This window comes from Salvelinus sp. IW2-2015, linkage group LG23 (assembly GCF_002910315.2).
Source record: "Salvelinus sp. IW2-2015 linkage group LG23, ASM291031v2, whole genome shotgun sequence".
Classification (NCBI taxonomy): Eukaryota; Metazoa; Chordata; class Actinopteri; order Salmoniformes; family Salmonidae; genus Salvelinus; species Salvelinus sp. IW2-2015.
The window spans coordinates 40,872,205-40,887,797 of record NC_036863.1 but is presented as its reverse complement, the minus strand read 5'-3'; the positions used below and the strand labels follow the sequence as shown (position 1 = coordinate 40,887,797).

Sequence of the window (15,593 nt, the reverse complement as noted above, 5' to 3'; positions counted from 1 at the left end):
TACCAGGAGTCACATGCACCGGTCCTGTACCAGGAGTCACATGCACCGGTCCTGTACCAGGAGTCACATGCACCGGTCCTGTACCAGGAGTCACATGCACCGGTGCACCACTGCAGTGGTCTGTGACACGTTTAAAACATGAACGTACACCTCACCTGAAGGCCAGTAAAGTATTCAGATAAGACCTTATCAATGACATTAAAACAGAAGGGAAATATGTACTGCATATGGACATCCCACTGTATAACTGCACAGACTCAGACTGCAGACAAAAAAGCAAGTCCTGCTTAAACTGCATACCAGAATAGTGATGGACTAACTAAATCATTAAAACCGGCCACCCACTCTGCCATCTGTGCAGGAGAACTATAATTGCCACTTTGTCCAGGTACAATGTGGTTTTTTTACTGGTGAAACACAGCGACGTTGGTCAAAATCTCCATAGAAGAGCAGCTAGTGCCACCGTACATCACCTTCACCCTCTTTTTAAATATGCACGAGAAGAGCAAGTTCACCGGCGGCGTAGTTATAGCAGATAAACACAGCAGTTGTTCTCTCCCCCCCCCACCAACACCAGATTTTGTGAAACATGTTCTGCAGCTCTTCCTATTGGATAAATGGCACTAGCATGGCGTGGCATGGTCACATTGAAAATGCTGCTTTGTACAGCACTGACGAAGGCATCAGGCTGAAACATATGTGCCTTTGTGTTTCTACTTGTAGCGCCCCCTGTGACCGTTCGTATTCTCCCTAGCACGGATTCAATAGGCAGATTMTTTTTGCATCTCTGCCTCATTGGGGTTATTATTCCTTTTCATGGTACGAGTACCTTTTGAAGTCTATACATTTATTCTCCGACACACCGACCACCTTTCTTTTACGCCTGAGCGCAAACCCTCATTTAAAAAAAAAAAATGTCATTTTCATTTCACCTTTATTTAACCAGGTAGGCCAGTTGAGAACAAGTTCTCATTTACAACTGCGACCTGGCCAAGATAAAGCAAAGCAGTGCGACAAAAAAACAACACAGAGTTACACATGGGATAAGCAAACGTACAGTCAATAACACAATAGAAAATATGTATGCAGTGTGTGCAAATGAAGTAAGGGGGTAAGGCAACAAATATGCCATAGTGGCGAAGTAATTACAATTTAGCAATTGACACTGGAGTGATAGATGTGCAGATGAGGATTTGCAAGTAGAAATACTGGTGTGCAAAAGAGCAGAAAAAAAACAAATATGGGGATGAGGTAGGTAGTTGGTTGGATGGGCTATATACAGATGGGCTGTGTACAGCTGCAGCGATCGGTAAGCTGCTCTGTCAGCCGATGCTTRAAGTTAGTGAGGGAGATAAGTCGCCAACTTCAGTGATTTTTGCAATTCGTTCCAGTCATTGGCAGCAGACAACTGGAAGAAAAGGCGGCCAAAGGAGGTGTTGGCTTTGGGGATGAACAGTGAGATATACCTGCTGGAGCGTATGCTACGGGTGGGTGTTGCTATGGTGACCAGTGAGCTGAGATAAGGTGGAGCTTTACCTAGCAAAGACTTAGATGACCTGGAGCCAGTGGGTTTGGCGACAAATATGTAGCGAGGACCAGCCAACGAGCGCATACAGGTCGTAATGGTGGGTAGYATATGGGGCTTTGGTGACAAAACGGATGGCACTGTGATAGACTGCATCCAATTTATTGAGTAGGGTATTGGAGGCTATTTTGTAAATGACATTGCCGAAGTCAAGGATCGGTAGGATGGTCAGTTTTACGAGGGTATGTTTGGCAGCATGAGCGAAGGAAGCTTTGTTGCGAAATAGGAAGCTGATTCTAGATTTAATTTTGGATTGGAGATGCTTCATATGAGTCTGGAAGGAGAGTTTACAGTCTAGCCAGACACCCAGGTATTTATAGTTGTCCACATATTCTAAGTCAGAACCGTCCATAGTAGTGATGCTAGGCGGGCGGGCAGGTGCGGGCAGCGATCGGTTGAAGAGCATGCATTTAGTTTTACTAGCGTTTAAGAGCAGTTGGAGGCCACGGAAGGAGTGTTGTATGGCATTGAAGCTCATTTGGAGGTTTGTTAACAGTGTCCAAAAAAGGGCCAGATGTATACAGAATGGTGTCGTCTGCGTAGAGGTGGATCAAAGAATCACCTGCAGCAAGAGCGACATCATTGATATATACAGAGAAGAGTCGGCCCGAGAATTGAACCCTGTGGCACCCCCATAGAGACTGCCAGAGATCCGGACAACAGGCCCTCCGATTTGACACCCTGAACTCTATCTGAGAAGTAGTTAGTGAACCAGGCGAGGCAGTCATTAGAGAAACCAAGGCTGTTGAGCCTGCCTATAAGAATATGGTGATTGACAGAGTCGAAAGCCTTGGCCAGGTCAATGAAGACGGCTGCACAGTACTGTTTTTTATCGATGGTGGTTTATCATCGATACTGGCTTTCTACATTGGTAATATCAAACAGCTGGTGTTTTAGTATAAATAAAAACCATTTATTGTCTAGGGCATATATTTAAGCAATAAGGTCTGAGGGTGTGTGGTATATGGGCAATATACCACGGCGAAGGGCTGTTCTTACGTACGACGCAATGCAGAGTGCCTGGATACAGCCCTTAGCCGTGGGATATTGGCAATACACCACAAACCCCTGAGGTGCATTATTGCTATTATAAACTGGTTACCAATGTAATTAGAGCAGTAAAAAATWAAATGGTTTTGTCATACCCGCGGTATACGGTCTGATAAACCATGGCCTTCAGCCAATCAGCATTCAGGGCTCGATCCACCCAGTTTATAAAAAGGAATAGGGAATAGGTCTATTAATGCTTTACTTTATAAAACATTGCTCCACAAGAACTACAGGGCTCTACAATATTATGCCTGTAAATCTCACTAACTCTATTCCCCATCTCTCATGTCTTGTTAAGTCATGAATCCAGATTGCTCAAGTGGTTAGTGATGTTTAGTGCGCTCCAGTTTTTTCCCTTGTAAAAAGTGAAACTCAATTTAGCTGGTTTGCTTCACTGAAGTGGCCGCTCCACCATATTTCAGGCTACTCCCAGGCTGCCCTTTCCTTGACCTGTGACCTTACAGCCTCGGACCACATGCACACACACAGACTTCAGACGGACCACCATGCTCAGGGCCCTCCCCAGCGGCTGACCCCAGACAGGGAGGGAAGCCTTGGGCTGGCACAGGGGAGCAGTCCGGTGGCTGGATGGTGGAGGAGGGAGGGCAGAGTGTGTTGTGTTGGGGCTGGTTTTCTCCAACAGAGCAGACTGTTCAGAAGCAGCCATGTGCTCTATTGGATCCCTCTGGGGGAGAGGAATGATGGCTCTCTAGAGCTAGGTGCTGTTTGTCTTCATTACCCATAAGCCTTACATCTCAGGGTCTCACACACGCGCCCGGGGGGGATCCAATGGCGAGCGCAAACACACACACACACTTCCCGTCCCCCTCTGTGTTTACCCTAGCCTTGTTCAACCTCTATGGGACAGCAAAACCGGAGTGCCGGCCAACATTACTAATGATCTCAATTACCACAGGCAATTATCTGCAAAAGCTGGTGTGCGTGACGTGTGTGAGTGTTTGGACTGGAGTGAGGTGATACRCGGCGGGGGAGGGTTCAGAAAGACGTGTACCATGATGCCGCTAGTGCAAAGGTGAGAAAATGAGACTGGGTGTCACTATCCCAGCGCCTAACTAGCTGTGTGCAGTGGAAACAACATGTTATTGGCTGCCTCTGTGGACAAAGCCGGCAAACTCGGACTGCATTCTAAAATGGGCGTGAAACAGTCTCCTCTGCAAAGCAGCTGGGCTCTACTCCTCATCTCTCTCCCTTTACTCTCTCTCCCCCTTTACGCCCTCTCTGTCTCTCTCCCCCTTTACTCACTTTCGCTCGGTCTCCATCTACCTTGCTCTCTCTCGGTCTCTAGCAGGCACACATACGCAGGTAATACCGCGGCTACACACTGCTACAGCAACACACTGCAGCAGGTAGGCAGGCATACACCACAGTAGCCATTCACCACTGCAGCCATTTCTCTTATGACCTTAGGATGAAACGCAACCGAGGCAGTGACTGGGATGAATCCTACTTCCCTCTGTTCACATGAACAAGAAAGCATGTTGTACCCGATAAAGGTTTCCTTTGAAACATTCCTTCCTACCCACCTGTCAAAAGACAAGCCAAGGAGCACAAAACTATAGTAGGTCTAGATCTTAGCACATGCATTCAGTTCAAGGCCTTCTTCTTTCATTCATTCATATAGACATTCAAGTTTTTTGCCACCTTTGTTCGCGTCAAGCTTCCTGMCACATTGTTGGCTAAACACAGCAAGGCAGGTTTACCTCCGTATTCACCATATTTGCTGCCATTTGTTTATTGATGTCGTCTGGGTGAGCCCCTCCCTCAGCCTGTGGGCATATTACCCTGATGACCCTGTCTTGCCTCCCCCCTAGAGCACGGCGGAACTAGGCGTTCAGTTGGAACAGAATGAGACTTGTCCGTGAGACAGCTAGTATTTATACAGAGTGCGAGAGACACACAGCCTTCCTCTTAGCAGCCAATCACTCGTCCTGGCACAACACAAGGGAGACATGCGATGCCGCTGTTGGGAAGAACTAGGAGAAGAGATTCAAGGAAGTTCAACCGCTGATAGACAGACGGCCACACACACACAGAGAGAGACAAGAGAATACGCGAACACCAACACACAARAGAGATTGTTGTGTCACACTTATCAAAGGGAACCAACATTCTTATGCGGGGACATAGACTTCTGAAACTTTGCCAGAACGTGAGAACTCAGCTACATGGATGAATCAAGAACAACAGAAACCACATCTCGACAAAATCCAACACGCCATCTCATTGCTAATCTATGTTCCAGCCAAACACTCAACAACATGCCAGTATTCCCCCTACTCTGACAGACAGTTAGGCCATGCCTCAGTACTCACTGCTTTGGACATGAACAGTGCTGGTGGAGTTGGAGTTCCCCAGAAGGTTCTCTGCCACACACGTGTAATTCCCAGAATCCTCCAGCTTGGCTTTGCTGATCTGGACCCTGGAGTTCTTCCTGTGGCAGAGGAGACACAAACAGCTTAGTCGGGGGAACCAAAACGACATGGAAACATAACCCGTGGCTGGGGACAGAGATGTAGAAAGACAACACAGCAGGGCTAGAGGCGCCTAGCCTAGCAACAGGAACGGGGCGTCTCCGTACAAGCCAGACTTGAGTGGGATAGAAGCCAGTTAGATGCAGTTACTTTCAGCAGGGTAGAATCTGACAGTTATCAAGTGTGTTATAAAAGGGATCCTTGGTTTTATGATACCTGCTCCCTGTACCAGAAATAAGCACTCACACACCCTCAAAGTGAAGTGATTGTTAAAATACATAGCCGAGAGAAGCTATGGACACAGGAGTAAATGTAGGCTATAGGAACGTAAAGATTTGCGATATGGAACACGGTGCGTGGAATCTAGRGCCCCGGCCTATTCATCAACCCAGTAACCAACTTTGATTTTAAAAAGCCCCCCTAGTCTTGAAAACACTTTTATGCCGCAAAGTATACTTTCTGTTRTTTCACTAATTAATGAATTTGCTCATAACCCCCTTGGCATAGCACATTATCATCTCATAAACAAAATGTTGAAGTCTCTACGTTGATGTTTCACTTTCTAAAATGCTTTTCATCCTTTGGGTCAGCTGGTAAAAGCATTAGGAGAAAACTACTGAAGGAGAAATGACTGCCACGCCGCGACTTGTGACATGTGTCTGTTTTGTTAATGGTACCACATGCTAAATGTGTTAGGAGCTTCAAGGGATTGTAGATGTACTTACTGGCTGGACTTTATTTTGACCTCTCTGCTTTTCTTGAGCTCACTGCCATCTTTGAACCATTTGTAGGTAGGGCTGGGGTTCCCCGTAGCCTCACATTTGACCATGAGCCTGCTTCCCTCGTCCACCATCAGTGGGTTCCTCGTTCGCTTTAACTTTGGGGCRATRGCTAGAAAAGAGACAGAGGAAAAAKAGTTAAAAGTATACATTTTGCTACCGATTGGTGTTCACTATTGGAATGAGTTTAAGACGCGAGACAGAAATACAGAGAGACAGAAAGACAAAAAAAGGCACAAARACAAACATGTCAGGTCACCAAGTGCTCAGCCATCCATCAACACTCTCGTATGGCCAGATGAGGTCACCAGAGCCACTGCCAGCTAAGCCTCTCTCATACAGTTAGACAAAGTCGGTATCGCTGTCAAACAGGGTACATTTGACATCGTCTTCAATCAAAAGAGGAGCTCGTTTCAAGTATTCACAACGAAACCAAACACAAAAAAGGTATTTGGAATGATATGCTCCAACGAACACAACAATAAACAGGACAGGACAGAGATGAACTGTTCCCAGCAGGGTCTCAGAATTTCACAATCGCTCTCAGAAAAAAAAAATTGCAAGAACCAGTAACCGCTGCTAAGGCCTCTACGACCATTAAACCATGATCTATTTCTTTCCCTCATCTATATTTTGACATTTTTGTCCATAGAAATAGTATACTAACGTAAATAGTATTACCAAAGATGTAGCTAGATGTGCACTCGTGGAGGATTTGCCACCAACGTTCTTAAATGAACTACTATACACAATGGGGATAAATTAACACTTTCACACACATGTTTGTGAACTACCTTTTATYAGGACAGAATGACCATTTTACTACCAATTATAACAGCCAAGTACTTATCTTTTTGTCCATCTCGGCGTAGACAGAAGTAGTTCTGTTAGCTACCTTCTATCACTGGGATGACCTCTGTTCTCCACTGAGCCACAGTAAGGAACTTTGATTTAAAAGGCTAGGGGGTAACGAAGCCGAGTTAGCTGATGAACGCACAACACATGTCCATCAAATGTCCAGGGTKAAACCATAGATCACATTGTCACGGCCTGTCATTTAGGTGACCAGAGACTATTACAGCAAGACCGATGCTTGGAGRGTTAGTTAGCTAGCGGCATTTCCATCTAAAAAAAGGACCAGTTCAAATAGGGTGTCAAATGAAAGCTAAGAGTTGATATAAAAAAAATTAAAAAGGCATATATACACATTTGAAGCTTTTTCCATCATAACATTTTTAAATAAGCAAAGGCTTTGATTTCTGGTCAAACAGATGGAARGAGGGTCTTAGACAACATCTACCAGAAAAAGTMTTAYAAAATAAAGGCCCCTGCCAACTAATATCAAMACATATTCATTTTGGGAGTAATGTTTTTCCCTTCTATAAGTTTTAGAAACATTGCCTCGTGCCTTCAAATTCCGTTACCAAAAACCCACATCTCTTGAAGATATTTTCTCATTTATTTTCCTCATGAGGATATTGRAAGTTCACAGAAGTAACAAGCAAAGGTAGACCTATCAATTAGTTAGTGTTTTTGCTGATATCAAGTTTGTTTATGAATGATTAAGTAATTAAAACTCGTAATTCTGTTACCAAATCTGTAATGGAATTAGAAATAGTAGTTATAAACCACAGTTGGGCCACCTACAGTCCTCCCTTCCACTGGCATACTGTTATATGCTCATAAGCGTTTAATTTCTGAAAACAGTCTGGACAAACCCTCACTCTCTCRCTCTTCTCTCTCTACAGTTAATGTCACCTCTCCTGGCTCTTTCTGACACCTACAACCCACCCTCTTTCCATTTACCCTAACAAGCAACCTTACCCACTGAATACCGACCGACACTACATATCCATTGAAAAAGTAGTTGAAATTTGGTTCAAAAGTAGTTGAAATTTGGTCATTCCGCCCTGGCCGGACCAAATCTTAACCAATCACAGAGGTCTATGTTTCACAAGTTTTGACAGTACGGTAGAGAACAGTACATAGAGCACAAGTCCAAACTTCTGAAACATAGACATCTATGGAATGGTTCAGATTTGTTGTGGTCCGGACCAAACAAATGTGGTCTTGTTTGGAGGCAGAGCTCAATACAATAATAGCCAGTGTGTAGAATAATACCCAAATATGCAAAAGAAGGATATTGCATATTTCTATCTTTGTGTACCTATTCAGGATACATCACCACGAAGAGAATGATATTCATTTCTATAATTATGCATTTCTATATAGGACAGATCAGGGAMCCATGATGTAATGCTGTTACCTCAATTCCGTTAACGGGTGTAAATCCACTGTAGTTCAATAAGCAAAATATATATTTATTTTTCTCCCAAACTCAAGGTGTGATGTCATAGCTGACACCTCCATTCTTTCTGCAGACATCTTTGAATCTTAATTCGGAGCAGATATTTAACTTTTGGAGTTCTGGGAAAATGTGGACGCAAAATAACKGAGGGAGATTTTACAGTCATTCGGTTGCCAAACTTTGCATCTGCACTGTTCTTCAAGTAAATGTGTTTTTGTAAAGAGTTCAGTGGAAATTGTTCAAAGTAGTCCTTGTGCATAGAGTTGTATGGTTTGTTTAACTTTAAAATGCATGCCAATCAAAAACCGTTGATTTCAAAGTCAAAAATCGGAGTCAAAGCGTAATTCCGTTACCATGGAATTACCCCAAGCTAGACATCAGGGTCAGCCCAGCTCTGGGAGTATGGATGGATGGATGGACGGGTAGAGGGAGGGAGGATGGGCTGTACAGTTGGCGGTCTTCTCCCTCCCTATGGTCTCTGGCCTGTTCTGCTGTCACAGCTGACAGCTGCACTCGTGTTAGTTGAGGACTGGGATTCCCCCAGGGTRCAGAGGAGAGAGGTGAACAGGGTGAAGAGGGGCTTCTCAAGGTGAGGTTGCGGTCTTTCTCCCGCCTTCTCTTTCAGACACATTATCACAGTAAGTCATCATGAAGTACCTCAATCTCTGACTCTTGGAGCACAATTGGAGGTCTACTTAGAGCCAGTTGGAGCTACAGTATGTTTAGCAGGGCATCTATCATGGTACAGCTACATTTACATTTAAGTCATTTAGCAGACGCTCTTATCCAGAGCGACTTACAAATTGGTGCATTCACCCTAGATATCCAGATAGGTATATAACTGACAGGCATTGATTCTGGTGGTATTGGTAGGCATGGATATCTCAAAATGTTGGCTAGGATCGTGGCAAGTATCTCAAATACAACCCATCATGGTAATTGGTGAATTGAGTATAGCTAGCTATAATTCCAATGGTTTGGCTGATAATAGGAAAAGAAGAGCAATTTTTACATGGCTAATTTATTGTTAAAATGGAAACTCATTCAATATATTCTGACGAAGTGGCCAGGGAAAAAGAACAGTGGTGTAAAGTACTTAAGTAAAAATACTTTAAAGTAAAGTACTACTTCAGTAGTGTTTTGGGGTATCAGTACTTTTACTTCAATACATTCCTAAAGAAAACAATGTACTTTTTACTCAATATATTTCCCGGACACGCAAAAGTACTCTTTACATTTTTAATGAATTTTGAAGCAAAATTAATTTTGACAGGAAAATGGTCCTTGTCACCGTGCTGCCTCTGATCTGACTCACTAAACACAAATCATTTGTTTGTAAATTATGTGTTGAGTGTGCCCTTGGCTATGCATAAACTTAAAAAAAAAAAATTAAAAATTAAACTAGGAAAATTATACCGTCTGGTTTGCTTAATATAAGGAATTTGAAATGATCTATACTTGAGCAATTACATTTACTTTTGATACTTAAGTATATTTAAAACCAAATACTTTGACACAAGTTACTTTCACTTTTATTTGAGTCATTTTCTATTAAAGTATCTTTACTTTGACTCAAGTATGACGAGAGATTCTGGACAAGTTGGAATTGACTGATAAATTGGTCTACATGGAAAACTAAAGGCATAGAAAGTCATACATGAATGTCCATGACAGAATTCAAAAGGAATTTTAGACTGACCAATGTAGATATTTTCAAATACCTGCAACTTAAAATGTTCATATCAAGACATTTCTATTTGAAATCTTTTGGACAGCAGACCAATCTCCAAGGAACACTGAGTCTGAAAAGGATGTTCATATGATAGGCAAGATGCACAACATGGCCAAAAGTATGTGGATACCTCTTCAAATTAGTGGATTTGGCTATTTCAGCCACACCTGTTGCTGACAGGTGTATAAAATAGAGCACACAGCCATGCAATCTCCATAGACAAACATTGGCAACAGAATGGTCCTACTGAAGTGACTTTCAACGTGGCACCGTCATAGGATGCCACCTTTCCAACAAGTCAGYTCGTCAAATTTCTGCYCTGCTAGAGCTGCCCCGGTCAACTGTAAGTGCTGTTATTGTGAAGTGGAAACGTCTAGGAGCAACGACGGCTCAACATTTACATTACATTCAGTCATCTAACAGACTCCCATCCAGAGCAACCAGGGGCAGCGTCGTGACCAAGGGCAGATCTCCCACCAAGTCAAAACGGGGACCCGAACCAACGACCTATCGCCACTGGCCCACGCTTCCAATCTCCAAGTCACCAAGCCCCCCCCCCCCCCACACACACAGTTCCCCCGTGAGCTGCCCCTCAACCATCCGAGACCCCCCCCAAAAAAACCTCTCCATCCATTATTTTTGGACCAGTCGTCACCAGTCGTACATTTACTGTTAATTCCTGTCATTTAGTTACATTAATTTCTGTTCATGAGTGGATCAATTAGGCCTACAGTCATTTACCATTCTCAGAGTGGAAACATTGTTTGCAGAGTTCACAACCTGCTACACAAACAAGTTCTGATTTATTCCCTACCATCATTTAAATGTTTTCATTGTATTTTGCTTGGAGCGCTCCAAGCAATGAGCATGTGTCTGCTTTCTGTGTCCTCGATGGAGTGCGTGCCTGAGCACGCAYAGAAGTAGACTAACTGGCCTGCTGCGCACAAATGTAGGAAAGTGCCCATTTGGGGATGTCTGATTTCTGATCTTCTTAACTAACTTGTTTTTCTGACATTTTTTCTTCACCTCACACAGAAAGTCAACGAAGTCAGTATTAAAAAAAAAAAATCCATTGTGAATGACAATAGTTCCTCACAGTATTTGAAAAATAGCTCCAAAACTCTCTCCCTCGATAATCTCTAGGCCTCGGTGTGAAAGAGCAAAATATCAKGMTCTGAGAATCCCATATATCCAGTGGAAACGTCATAAAATACCTGAACACATTTCCCTTTGCGCAAAAACAGCTGCGTCTGTCCTGAACTCACTGGCGTGGGAAACCGAGGGACCGGAATAGGCTAGTTGATACAATGTTGCAAGTTCGCCAGCGACAGCTTCGGGCCTGACCTTCCTATGTACAGTCATTGGTCCGGGCCCAGTTGATTTGAATGAGTTGATACAATGTTGCGCTTCACTAGCGATAGCTCAAGTCAAGACAGATAGAAGGGGAGGCAGACATGCACAGTAGAGATTGAGATAACTTCCATTGCAGGTTATAGGCCTACTGCTACATTGGCCTAAACTATCTCTTAGTTGCATGTGCTCATTTCTTTAGCCGCCAATGGCCCACTGTGAATCAGTTTGTCCATATAGCAGAGGCTGGTGCTCTCGCTTTAGAGGAATTGAAAGTTTYATATTTGAACATTTTTCATTCCGATTTGTATTATTAAAAACACGTGACATTGATTTTGAGAAAGAAAAGAAAAATGAAAAACTATTGAAATTAAACTGTCCCACGAAAACGTGCATATGAATATCATAACTGGCACGCAGATCAGTAGAAATGGTACTGTAAGATAAATTGTAAGTTTCCCCAAACGCTTCCTAGGAATAGAACGTTGTGAACAGAGCGCACAGTTCTTTGTACTGCATAATTACAATGGGTGTGTGTGAAAGAGAGAGCGAGAGATAACGAGAGGGGTGTTGTAACTAAGATCGTGCCTATTAAAACTGAGCACAAAGAGACAGCTATGCATTACAGCACCAGTGGTTGTAAAGCACCACTCACTGGGCTGCGCCCAGCACTGTGTTGCTTGCTAGACTAGTGGGCTAGTACACCTACACCTAAGTTTAGAATTGTAAACTAATCGAAAATAGAAGTAGGAAACTATCGCGAGCACTTCTCCAGATCACTTGATATCCACCACATGGGGGAGAGAAGAGGGAGAGAAAGGGACAGAGAGGGAGACCCGACTCAACTCAWACTAAACTGTCTGTCGTACAGCAGAGCGTGTGTCCAACTCCAAACCCACACAACTGAATAGATAAGAGCATATCATGAGCACACATCATCTGGCACCTGTATCATCCCGCGGCTACCTACTGGTGAACCAGCGTTTGAGTTGTGCGGTTGCAATATCAACAGTCCCTTATCTCTGGTATATCTTGGCATGCATAATTTAAGACTACATTGTGTGCAGCGCAGTGGACATATAATGCACAATGTCCCAGGAAATACTTTCCGCAACCTAGGCCTACAGGCCATAGTGAAAACATTTGCACGCAAAAATGCAAGGCGATGCAGTCGCATACTGTAACTGGTATAGCCCTCTGGGTAGAAAAAAAAATGAGACAAGCACAGACACAGATCAACTTTTTCTAAGAGAAAGAAAGAGAGAAAAAAGACCGACACAGGAGAGAAACGCAGAAAGGAGAATTGATAGGCTATTTGACGTGTCATTTTTATGAAACATTTATAAACTCGGCAAAACAAATAAAAGTCCCCACTGTCAACTGCGTTTATTTTCAGGAAACTTCACATGTGTAAATATTTGTATGAACATAACAAGATTCAACAACTGAGACATAAACTGAACAAGTTCCACAGACGTGACTAACAGAAATGGAATAATGTGTCCCTGAACAAAGGGGGGGTCAAAATCAAAAGTAACAGTCAATATCTGGTGTGGCCACCAGCTGCATTAAGTACTGCAGTGCATCTCCTCATGRACTGCAACAGATTTGCCAGTTCTTGCTGTGAGACATTACCCCACTCTTCCACCAAGGCACCTGCAAGGTCCTGGACATTTATAAGGGGAATGGCCCGATCCAACAGGTCCCAGAYGTGCTCAATGGGACTGAGATCCAGGCTCTTCGCTGGCCATGGCAGAACACTGACATTCCTGTCTCGCAGGAAATCACGCACAGARCGAGCAGTATGGCTGGTGGCATTGTCATGCTGGAGGGTCATGTCAGGATGAGCCTGCAGAAATGGCACCACATGAGGGAGGAGGATGTCTTCCCTGTAACGCACAGCGTTGAGATTGCCTGCAATGACAACAAGCTCAGTCTGATGATGCTGTGACACACCGCCCCAAACCATGACAGACCATCCAACTCGATCCTGCTCCAGAGTACAGGCCTCGGTGTAACGCTCATTCCTTTGATGATAAACACGAATACGACCATCACCCCTGGTGAGACAAAACCGCGACTCATCAGTGAAGAGCACTTTTTACCAGTCCTGTCTGGTCCAGCGACGGTGGGTTTGTGCCCATAGGTGACGTTGTTGCCGGTGATGTCTGGTGAGGACCTGCCTTACAACAAGCCTACAAGCCCTCAGTCCAGCCTATTGCGGACAGTCTGAGCACTGATGGAGGGATTGTGCGTTCCTGGTGTAACTCGGGCAGTTGTTGTTGTTCCCATCCTGTTCCTGTCCCTCAGGTGTGATGTTCAGATGTACCAATCCTGTGCAGGTGTTGTTACACGTGGTCTGCCACAGCTGTCCGTCCTGTCTCCCTGTAGCGCTGTCTTAGGCGTCTCACAGTACGGATATTGCAATTTATTGCCCTTTCCACATCTGCAGTCCTCATGCCTCCTTGCAGCATGCCTAAGGAACGTTCACGCAAGTGAGCAGGGACCCTGGGCATCTTTCTTTTGGTGTTTTTCCAGAGTCAGTAGAAAGGCCTCTTTAGTGTCCTAGGTTTTCATGACTGTGACCTTAATTGCCTACCGTCTGTAAGCTGTTAGTGTCTTAACGGCCGTTCCACAGGTGCATGTTCATTAATTGTTTATGGTTCATTGAACAATCATGGGAAACAGTGTTTAAGCCCTTTACAATGAAGATCTGTGAAGTTATTTGGATTTTGACGAATTATCTTTGAAAGACAGGGTCCTGAAAAAGGGACATTTCTTTTTTTGGTGAGTCTAGCAGCTTAATACTGTATATAGCTGTAGATAGTATACACTGCATAATGAAACGATACATAGTAAGCTAGTGTTTTGATGGTGGACTGACTATTATTTGGCATTATAAACTGGGAGGTTCGAGCCCTGAATGCTGATTGGTTGACAGCCGTGGTATATCAGACCGTATACTACAATGTAGAAAATTGTACAAATAAAGAAAARTCCTGGAATGAGTAGGTCTGTCCAAACTTTTGACTGGTACTGTATATGTGTGTGTATATATAATTATTTTACTACATGTACTCTATTTTACATGCGAGTGAAAATARTTGTAAGTAGCATTACTGTTGTCCATTAGTTTATTTTAAATCAGGGGAGAGCGGTAGGGTTGGGATTTTTATTTTAAATATACAATTACGGTATCCAATACAATCAAAAATACTAAATAAATAATGGGTAATGCCTTCAATTAAAACTGAACATGTAGGTGCACCAAAATAATCACCGGACGTCCTCATTTGGGAGGGATTGCCCCACTTCCCCGACCTAGTAAAGAAGACAGGCTGTCTGTCCTAAAAACCTATATGGAAGAGAATGACTAATATTTCTTCAATATCCCTCTGTGGAAATTGCTAAGTGATATTGAGCTCTTCAGAATGTAGTGGGGTTTGATGGAATGTTTATTGCAGTAAGGCGAGTTCCCTTTAAAGGATTGCAGATAAAGATGGTCCACTACAACACAACACAGAGTAGTAGTGTTCAGTCTGCAGTGTGCTCGGACAGCCCACTTGTAATGTGCAGTAAGGAACTATTTGGTCTACGTTCAGACAGTCTACGCTTGTTGTTCACTACCCCTCAGTTCACTGAGTCAGCCTTTGAATTTGGAACTAGCCTTGATAATTCTGCAAAGATATTGACAGTACTTTATACTCGTGCTACGGACTATGCTCTCTAACGCCATACCTTTGTCAGAATGACTATGTACATAGAAACAGCAGAGGCCTTTCTGAAGGATTACAGATACAGTACAAGCTTTATTCTCTCTAGTACAGTGTGGAGTAACAGCAGAATAGCTCGGCCCTGCATCCTACAGGGAAGAGAGGGGAGCTGCTCTGTCCTATGTAGGCTACATGTCCTATGACAGTCAGACCCTACACCCCTGCCTGGCTCTGAGATCCCTATGCGGAGCCAGCGGTCATCCTGCACAGCCCAGACATGATGCACAAGGAGTCGCTAGAGCGTGATGAGCCAAGTAAAGCCTCCCCGCAGTCAAACCCTCCCCTAACCCGGACAACGCTGAGCCAATTGTGCGCCACCATATGGGACTACCGGTCGGTTTTGACACAGCCTGGGATCGAACCCCAGGCTTTAGTGAAACCGCAACATTGCGACGCAGTGCCTTAGACCGCCGCGACGCAGTGCCTTAGACCGCCGCGACGCAGTGCCTTAGACCGCCGCGACGCAGTGCCTTAGACCAGCTATGCGTACGGCAGTGCCTTAGACCCGCTGCGACGCAGTGCCT

At 44.0% G+C, this 15,593-nt stretch overlaps 1 protein-coding gene across 2 annotated transcripts in view; it reads right to left on the bottom strand.

Annotated features, from left to right (window-relative positions):
• The window catches only part of LOC111950969 (pro-neuregulin-2, membrane-bound isoform-like), a 110,476-nt gene that overhangs the window by 35,890 nt on the left and 58,993 nt on the right, over positions 1 to 15,593 (bottom strand). For both annotated transcript variants that reach the window (XM_023968915.2, XM_070434630.1), the window contains exons 2-3: positions 5,853 to 6,018; positions 4,969 to 5,087 (exon numbers count right to left, since the gene is read on the bottom strand). In XM_023968915.2, the coding sequence (XP_023824683.2) occupies positions 4,969 to 5,087; positions 5,853 to 6,018 (285 nt within the window). The remainder of the gene's footprint in view (positions 1 to 4,968; positions 5,088 to 5,852; positions 6,019 to 15,593) is intronic.